The following is a 9253-nucleotide window of genomic DNA, read 5'->3' as shown; positions in this document are numbered from 1 at the left end:
CAAGCAAAACCAAATAAATAAATAAATACCGGAAAGAAGAGACGAATTAATAAATAAACTGATGAAGGGCAGATAGGGGGACTGCAGCAACAAATAAACACCACTGAAGATAAATAAACAAATAAATAAATAAATAAATAAATAAATAAAACAACCCAAAGAAAGTCATCTTCTGTAGTTGGAGCCTGAGCAGAGGTCCATTCCCTCCTCAGCATCAGTTGCTGCTGCCGCTGCTGCTGCCGCAGCAAGACCTGCTGTTGCATCAGCAGTTGCAACAGCAACACTGAATGGTACAGCAGCAGCACTAACTGCATTAGCAACTGCAGCAATAACTGAAACATTAACTGCTTCACAAACTGCAGCGCTAACTTCAGTAGCAACAGCAGCTGCAGCAGCAACTGCAGCAGCAACAAAAAGCTGCAGCAGCAGCTGCAGCAAGATTAGGAGTTAGATTTCATCGATTAAATCGAAAGGGTCTAGAGGAGGGAAGTCTCCGACTGTCACCTCTTTGGGTTTTACCCATTCTCCGTATTTATCTCCAGAACACTCAAAAAGCCTTTTGCTGCTGAATACCAATTTGCGGCCTGCCGCTGCTGCTGCTGCTGCTGCTGCTGCTGTTGCAGTTGCTGCTGCTGCTGCTGCTGGCTGCAAACCCCCGAAACGAAAGTCCCTCCCGTCTGTCAAACCCAGAGGCTCATCTAAAGCCACGCCTAAACCCACACAAAAACCCTGAAACACAAAACCCTGAACCCTAAACCCTAAACCCTAAACCCTGAAAATGCCTAACCATAAGAGGCATGAGGTACATGCGTGTTATTATTTGTTTTTAATAAATAACAATCAAAAACATGTTTTTAATATTTGTTTTTAATCAAATAAAAAGTATTTGTTTTTAATATTTATTATTAATTTGTTTCATTTGAATCTGTCGGTCAAAAGTCCTTGGGTTTTGTCCAAATGGGTAGTTTGCAATTAAAAATAAAAAAGAATTAAAACGAATAAAAAATATTTCTTTATTTTATTCGTAGTATATTCCATTAAAACCAAACAAAAACAATCTATATATAATTTAAACAATGAAAGACGCTATTGTAGAATAAATAAATAAGTAAATATAACTACATAACTATATAACTATATAAATTTATATTATATATTATATATAAATATAGCCAGCTGATTGCATTCATTGAAATCGCTTTCTGCCCGACGTTTTTTATTCATTTTAGGGTTGTTTACACTTAAACTTATATTTATTTTACCTTACGTTAATTAATTTAGTTTACTATTATTACTATTTAAATTAAATTAATTTAATTATTATCTCAGTTAATTTAATTTACTTTTGTTATTACTCTCACCTATCCAAACTTCGCCGTTGGGGCGCGAGGGTCGCGCACCCACAAAAACAACACAACCGCGACGATCACCTGATAACTGCGCACAGCAGCAGCAGCAGCAGCAGCAGCAGCAGCAGGAAATGAATCGGAAGTAGCAGCAGAAAGTGAATCACCAGCAGTAGAGAGTCAACAGCAGCAGCAGGGAGTGAATCAGCACTAGCAGCAGTAGCCAGTCAACAGCAGCAGCAGCAGCAAGTCTGCAGCAGAAGCAGCAGCAGCAAGCTAGTAGCAGCAGCAGCTGGCACAAACAATAGACACAGCTGCAACTCCCACAGAGGCAAAAGCAGCACGTGAGTCCAGCAGCAGCAGCAGCAGCAGCAGCAAAATCGACTTACCATACACCTCGAGCCAATAGGGAACATCTGACGGATCTCCTCCTCATTTTCCTGCTGCTGCTCGTCCTGCTGCTGCTGTTGCTGCTCTTCCTCCTGCTGCTGCTGAAAAAGCTCTGGCTTGCTGCTTTGCAGGTTTCTAAGGAAGCGCCTCATTGAATCTCCGCGCTGTTCATACACCTCGTCAGCCATTCTATAGCGGGATGATATATCCGTGTCTCTGTCTGCTGCTGCTGCTGCTGCCACATCTCCAGCTGCTGCTGCTGCTGCGCAGCCGCTGCCTCCACCGTTAACACCAGACGAATCGCTAATAAGTAGTGTACACCCAGACGGCAAACACCCAAACATCCTGCAGCAACAGCAGCATTAAGAGCAGCAGCAGCAGCAGCAAGAGCAGCAGCAGCCATGGAAACCGCAGCAAGAACATCTGCAGCTTGGACCGATCTCCTTTGTTTGCTAGTTTGCTGCCGGGTTCGCTGCAAAACCAAACCCTAAACCCTATACCCTAAGCCCCAAGCACATTAACAGCCTCAACAATAAACCTAACAATAAACCCTAAACCCTGCTTTCCTAAAGCCTAGACCTTGAACCCTAAACCCTAAACCCCAAACCCTTGCTGTCTGCTTGCCTGAGAGACAGTTCGTCTGCATCCACCAAGGGAATACATTTTTGCTGCTGCTGGGAATCAGTAGAAGGCAGCAGCAGCTGCAGCGTCATGTTGCTGCTAGATGTACCTGAAAAGCAGCAGCAGCAGCAGCAGCAGCAGCAACGGCAAGAGTAGCAGCAGCAGCAACAGCAAGAGCAGCAGCAGCAACAGCGGCAGAAACCGCTGGGCGAGTCCGGAAGATAGCTAGCTAGGTAATTAGTTCGGTAGCTAGCTAGCTAGCTAGCCAGCTGGTTGTTTATTAATTGCTTTATCTGTTTTGTTTCTTTCTATCATTATTTACTACAAAGGTATTTATGTGCAAGAACGATGCGTATAAAATAAACAAACAAACCTACCTTTATAGTTGTGTGCATGCATCTATTATTAATTTATTTAAATAAATAAACAAATATATAAAATACACAAAAAACCAAATCACATAATCATTTACTTAACACCTGAATACTAAACAACTAAATATAATAAAAATAAACTAAACTAAAACAAATAAATAAATAAATAAACGGATAAACAAATAAACAAATGAGTTAAATGATTTATTTACCCGTATGTTTGTAAAGTTTTTCTTTAATTTCTATTGATGCATCAAATTCAATTTGTATGAATGCTAAACAATTAAAAAAGACAATAAAACCAAACTAACGAGTAAATAAATAAATAAATAAATAAATAAATAAACAGATAAACAAATAAATAAATAATTTAAATGATTTATTTACCTGTATGTTTATAAAGTTTTTCTTTAACTTCTCCTATTGATGCATCTATATCAATTCGTAGTTCTGCCCATCTACGCCCTGGAAAGGCAGAGTGAAGAACATCGACGCGAGCGTAAGGCGAAGCCATTGATATTACTTTATATTATTTTATATTATTTTATATTATTTTATTTATAATATATATATATTATAATAATAATAAAATGAAAACGTATTTATTTAGTGGAGTCAGAATAATGTATTATTCAACGAAGGAGAAAACTGCAAGTTTTATTGCAGTTTTATTTGTTTAGTTTATATTTAGTCTTTGTTTCTTGAGGTTATAATATTAATAATAGTAATAATAATAATAAAAATAATAATAACAGCTGCCCGCCTCCTTGCTCTGCTGCTGTTCCTAATGCTGCTGCTCCTCACGCGGCTGCTACTGCTGCTGCCGCTGCTGTTTTCGCAGTTGTCGCTGTGATGCAGCTGCTCTTGCTGCTGCTCCTGCTGATGCTGATAGTGCTGCTGGAAGTAATGCAGCAGCTGCTCTTGCTGCTGCTGCTGGCGTCTCGGTAGTGGCGACTGCAGTTGCTGCTGCTGCTGTATTTGTTGCTGCTGCTCCTGCTGCCGTTACTGCTTCTAGTGCTGCTCCTGCCTCCCCTCTACTCCCTAGGCTGCTGTTGCTGCTGCTGCAGCTGCCGCACCAGCAGCTCCTGTTGCATGCGCTGAAAGAGCTGAGGGCAAACTGCCTGCAGCAAACTTTCAAATGACTCGAAGACTGCAGCAAAATGTTGAGGTGTACGTACACCCCAGGCGGCGAGCTGCTGCTGCTGGGCCTGACTTAGCGGCTTTTCTTGCTGCTTCCGCTGCTGCTGTTGCTGCTGCTGCTGCTGTTGCTTCTGCTGCAGTGACTTCACGGCAACTTGGGGAGTCTGGCCTGGTAGGCAATCGAGCTGCAGCAGCTGCAGGAGCAGAGCAGCAGCAGCAGCAGAACAGCAGCAAGACACGACCATAGTAACTGCACCATAACCCCATGTTACGTGCTGCGCCACAGCAGCAGCAGCACGGAAGCAGCAGCACAGCACCAGCAGCGCAGCACCAACTGAACAGCAGCAGCAGCAACAGCAGCAGCAGCAGCACTTTACACCGACAGTCTTACTTGGAGGCCGTCGATCTGTAGGCCGATGGTCAGCAGCAAAGTGCCCGAGGGGTGGCTTAACGCGCACAGAAACTGCTGCTGCTGTTGCTGCTGCTGCTGCTGCTGCGGTTGCTGCTGCTGCTCCAGCTGTCGTTGTGGCTGTTGCTGCTGATGAAGCTGGTCTAGCTGGGGATCCTGCTGCTTCAGTTGCTGCTGCTGCTGTTGCTGCTGTTCTTGCGGCCACTGCTGCCGCTTAAGCTGCTGAGTTGAGCAGGGGATGGGTTTCTCCGCGTCGAGCGGCGCAGCAGCAGCAACAACAGCAGCAGCAGCAGCAGCAACAGGTCTTGCTGGGTCTTCGGCGGGAATAAGTGCTACAAATTCAGCAAAGGGAGAATAAGCGCGGCGCAGACAGTCGACTTCCTGCTGCAGCAGATCGGCAGGAGAGACCATGGGGGTTTAGGGTTTAGGGTTTAGGCTTTAGGGTTTAGAGACGCCCTTACATGCTGCACCGCACCAACTAAACCACTGGCTCTTAAGAGCTAGGCAAAAGAAACGCATTATTTTTGCTGCTGCGCCATTTGGGGGCTGCAGCAGCAACACCAACCCCACCCTCGCTGCTGCTGCTGCTGCCGCCGCTGCTGCATGCAGACACAGCAGCAGCAGTTGCAGCAGCAGCAGCAAGAATTAATCGTTAGGCAATAAACATTCGCTGATTTGCCTTCCATAGGAGAGGCGGCTGCTGCCGCACCGCAGAGACAGCTGCTGCTGCAGCAGCAGCACTAGCAGCAGCAACACTGCTGCAGCAGCAACTCCCGCGGCTGCAGCTACACCTACCCAAACAGCGGCTGCTGCAGCGCTGCAGCGGCAACTCGAATTTTTCTTACTTCCTGCTTTCTTGCTCCTAGCCCTGCGGGCGCAGCAGCAGCAGCAGCAGCAGCAGCAACGGCAGCAGCAGCAATAACAACAAGCTATCCACCGCAGCAGCAACAACGGCAGCAACAGTAGCAGCAGCGACTGCAGAAGCAGGCCTTGTTCCGCGTGGAGTATAGTAGGCTGGCTACCAACATCGCAACGGCAGCAGCAGCAGCAGCAGCGCAGCAACAGCAGCAGCAGCAGCAGCAGTACAGCAACAGGAGCAGCAGCAGCAGCAGCAGCAGCAGATGAGGCATCCGGCGCAGGTGCCGGGCCCAGGCCTGCTACTGGATGCTCTGGCTTGGGAAGCTGTAACGTTTCCTTCTCTCCCTGCGGCGGCGGCAGCAGCAGCAGCAGCAACTGCTGCTGCTGCTGCAGATAATGACGGGGGAGATTTGAGTAGGAGACAGCAAGTACGGGGGAGCAGCAGGAGCAGGAGAAGCTCCAGCAGCAGCCCTAGCAACAGCAGAAGCAGCCCTAGCAACAGCAGCAGCAGCAGCAGCAGCTACTGCTGCTGCTGCAAAGGATGCAACCATTGCTGCTGCTGCTGCCTCCTCAACGAAGCGGAGGAGCGGCTTAGGGAAGCAACAGGGCAGCCGCAGCAGGAGCGTCTCCTGCTGCAACAGCTGCAGCAGCAACAGCAACACCGCATGCTACAGCAGCAGGAGCTGCTGCCCTCAGCTACACAATATGTGCGGAACCATATACACGACATAGCAGCAGCAGCCGCTGCTGGGCAGCAGCAGCAGCTGCAGCAGTTGCTGCAGGCCCTGCGAGAAGAGCCTGAGATGCAGGTGCTGCTGCAGCAGAAGCTCGCTGACAGTAACAGCAGCAGCAGCAACAGCAGCAGCAGCAGCATTTGGCAGCAGCATATGCTGGCTTTACACGCTGCGGTAGTTCGTGCTGCTGCACTCGAGCTGCTGCTGCATCTACTGCTGCCTCTGCAGCAGGTCCTTCGCACCTGCTGCCCGTCCTGCAGCAGCAGCAGCAGCAGCAGCAGCAGCAGCAGACGGCTAGACTGGGGTTTGGCTGCTATTTCCTCGCTGCGGATTGTTTGTAGAGAGGCCTCTATCGTGTCGCTGCGATCTGAAGTCTGCATACCAACAGCAGCAGCAGCAGCAGCAGGAGACTCTGCTGCTGCTGGCACTGCTGCTGCTTTCAGGGAGGCTCTTGCTGCTGCGATGGACGAGCTGCCGCCGCTGCTGCAGAAGACTGGGAGCAAGTTTGCTGCTGAAGCTGCATCAGCGAGGTCCGAGCAGCAGCAACAGCAACAGCAGCAGGAGCAGCAGCACAGCGCTGCAGATCTTGCGGCAGCAGCACTGCAGCAAGTTGCTGCCGTTGGCTTCTTCCTCGATTGCTCGCTGCCTCCACCGTTGCTGCATAAGGTGGGTCACTAGTGCATGCACGCTTGCTGCTGCTTGTGCTGCTGCTGCTGCTGCTTGTGCTGCTGCTGCTGCTGCTTCTGCGCTGAGGTAGAATTGTAAGTCCCGTGCTGCTGCTGCTGCTGCTTTTGCTGCAGTTGTCCTGCTGTCTCGCCTACGACTCAAAGCAGCAGGAGCAGCAGCAAGAGCCTAGCAGCAACGGTGGGGAAACGCAAGATGCTGCTGCTGCTGCTGCTGCTGCTGTTGACTCCCCCATCGAGTCTCCTTCCGCTCCTGCAGATACCTGGGAAGAGCGGCAGCAGCAGCAGCAGCAGCAGCAGCAGCAGCAAGAGGGAGGTGCGCGGGGTGGCGAGGGCTTCATGAGTCCGCAGCAAAACCCTGGGCCGCAGCTCTCCCACTGCACAGACCAGCCGCAGCAGCAGCAGCAGCAACAAAAGCAACAGCAACAGCAGCCGCAGCAGCAGCAGCAGCAACAACAACAACAACCGCAGCAGCAAGGACAATGCGTTTGTTGCTGTGCCGAAACACAGAAGCAGCAGCAGCTGCTGCAGCAACTGAAGAAGCAAGAGGTGGTCGCGCAGCAAGCAGCAGCGGCAGCAGCAGCAGCAGCAGCGCAGCAGGAAGCAGCAGAAGAGGAGGGATCCCTGTCTGATGATGAGGTAGCAGTTGGGGTGTTGCTGCAGCAGCGGGAGGCGCAGCGTGCTGCTGCAGCTCTTCTCTACGCACGCCAGACGCTGCAGCAGCAGCAGCAGCGGCTGCAGCTGCTGCTGAAAGGTTGCTGCTGCGGTGCCGCTTCCCATACACCGGAAGCAAACGCTGCTACAACAACTGCTACTGCAGCAGCAACAACAGCAACAGCAGAAGCAACAGGACAAGCGGGAGCTACAGCAGCGAGAGAAGCTGCAGCCGCAACACAAGCCCCAGCAGAAGCAGCACCAGAAGCAGCAGCTGCATCACCAGCAGCAGCAGCACCTTATTTGGCTGCTGCTGCACCAGCAACTGCTGCAGAAGCGGCGAGGGAAGAGGCTCAAGGGGCCGCCGGCGACACGCCAGCAGCAGCAACAGCAGCAGCTGCTGCTGTTGCTGCTGCTGCTAGTGAAGGAGGCTGTGAAATCCTCGGAAATTCAAGTACGCCGCAGCGAGAACAGCAGCAAGAGCAGCAGCAGCAGCAGCAAAAGCAGCAGCAGTCGCAGCCGTTGCTGCCGCAGGGTCAAGGAGAACCTGCAGCTGCAAGTAGTAGCAGCAGCAGCAGCAGCGACAGCAGCAGCAGCAGCAGCAGCAGCAACGACAGCAGCAGCAGCAGCAGCACAAGCAGCAGCAGCAGACAGAGCTCTGCGAAGCGGCAGCATCCTTCAGACCCTTCTTCCCTTGGCAGCGAACCCACTGACAGTCCAACAGCAGCAGCAGCAACAACAGCAACAACAGCAGCAGCAGCGGCAGCAACAGCGCAGAAGCAGCACGAGGAAAGCCACCACAGCGGCGGCACGAGGCGCAGCAGCAGACTCGCCAACAGCAGCAGCAGCAGCAGCAGCAGCAGCTGCAGCAGAAGACCCTCGCTCCTCTCTTCAGCTGACTCACCGCCCCACCGATTGAAATTTCCGCGTCTCTTAGACGCACAGCCCACAGACAAAACCGAACAGTAAACCCTAAACCCTAAACCCTTAAAACCCTAAACCCTAACCCTAAACTCTAGACCCTAAACCCTTAAAGCCCTAACCCCTAAACTCTAAAACCCTAAGCTCTAGCTGTAAACAACCCTAAACCATAAACCCTAGCTGTAAACCGTGAACCCCAGCCCTAGTCCCTAAACCCTAAACCCTAGTTGTAAACACAAAACCCTAACCCTAAACGCTAAACCCTTAATAAATACCCTGAGCGCTCAGAACCCTTAACCCTAGCGTTACACCCTAAACCCTAAACCCTTAGAACCCTAAACCCAAGTTGTAAACCCTACTCCTAAACCCTAAACCCTAGAACCTAAGTACAATACTTTGTTTGCTTTGCTGCGGCGTCTACAGGTGGCCCTCCGATGAAGAGCCTCCCCAGCTGCAGCAGCAGCAGCAGCAGCAGCAGCAGAAGCAGTACGGGTTGATATCTCCACCCAAGCCGTCGGCTCCTGATCGTCGGCTCCGGTGCTGGACGCGCACTCAGGTGCTGCTAAACCCTAAACCCTTAAACCCTAAACCCTAATCTTAAACCCTGATCTCTTAAACCCTAATCCTAGGCCCTCTTTGTAAACCCTGAACCCTAAACCCTTAATATGCTGTCTGTCAATACTCTCCAAGCTATCATCCATCTCATCGATGATTCTGAGCTGCCCTTTAGGGTTTAGGGTTTAGGGTTTAGGGTTTGATGTGCGTGTCTTATCAGGAAGAGCTTCTATTAGAGGGTGTACGGCGCTTCGGAAAGGGCAACTGGAAAGAAATACAGCAGGTGATCTAAACCCTAAACCCTAAACCCTCAACAGCAACAGCCCAGCGATAACGCAGCAGCAAAAGATGCAAAAGGTTTGGGGTTTAGGGGCATTGGGTTTATGGCTCTAGGGTATAGGGTTTAGGGTTTAGGGCTTTGAGGTTGAGGGCTCTAGGGTTTAGGGTTTAGGGTTTAGGGCTTGCTTTGTTCTTGCAGGAGCATCCGCTGCTGCGGCGATTCACCAACGTGCAGCTCAAAGACAAATTCAGAAACCTGCAGCGACACATTCAAACCCCAGGAGACTAG

General features: G+C 50.3%; 3 protein-coding genes across 3 annotated transcripts; 1 reads left to right on the top strand and 2 right to left on the bottom strand.

Moving 5' to 3' along the window:
* Positions 1-447: 447 nt before the first annotated feature.
* On the bottom strand, positions 448-2080 carry EAH_00008110 (tubulin-specific chaperone, putative; the record flags this gene model as incomplete). Its single annotated transcript, XM_013395712.1, has 3 exons — positions 448-710; positions 1362-1437; positions 1736-2080. 3 exons carry the CDS (start codon positions 2078-2080, stop codon positions 448-450), a joined length of 684 nt encoding a protein of 227 aa, XP_013251166.1.
* Positions 2081-3765: 1685 nt separating this feature from the next.
* On the bottom strand, positions 3766-4691 carry EAH_00008100 (hypothetical protein, conserved; the record flags this gene model as incomplete). Its single annotated transcript, XM_013395711.1, has 2 exons — positions 3766-4065; positions 4263-4691. The coding sequence occupies 2 exons, from the start codon at positions 4689-4691 to the stop codon at positions 3766-3768; spliced, it is 729 nt and encodes a 242-aa protein (XP_013251165.1).
* A 1250-nt stretch (positions 4692-5941) lies between these two features.
* Positions 5942-9253, top strand: EAH_00008090 (hypothetical protein, conserved; the record flags this gene model as incomplete). Its single annotated transcript, XM_013395710.1, has 5 exons — positions 5942-6538; positions 6673-8174; positions 8554-8686; positions 8906-8968; positions 9164-9253. The coding sequence occupies 5 exons, from the start codon at positions 5942-5944 to the stop codon at positions 9251-9253; spliced, it is 2385 nt and encodes a 794-aa protein (XP_013251164.1).

Source organism: Eimeria acervulina, genomic scaffold, assembly GCF_000499425.1.
Source record: "Eimeria acervulina Houghton genomic scaffold, Eah_scaff38, whole genome shotgun sequence".
Taxonomy (NCBI): Eukaryota; Apicomplexa; class Conoidasida; order Eucoccidiorida; family Eimeriidae; genus Eimeria; species Eimeria acervulina.
The sequence above is the reverse complement of the archived record's forward strand: the minus strand, read 5'-3'. Positions and strand labels throughout refer to the sequence as shown.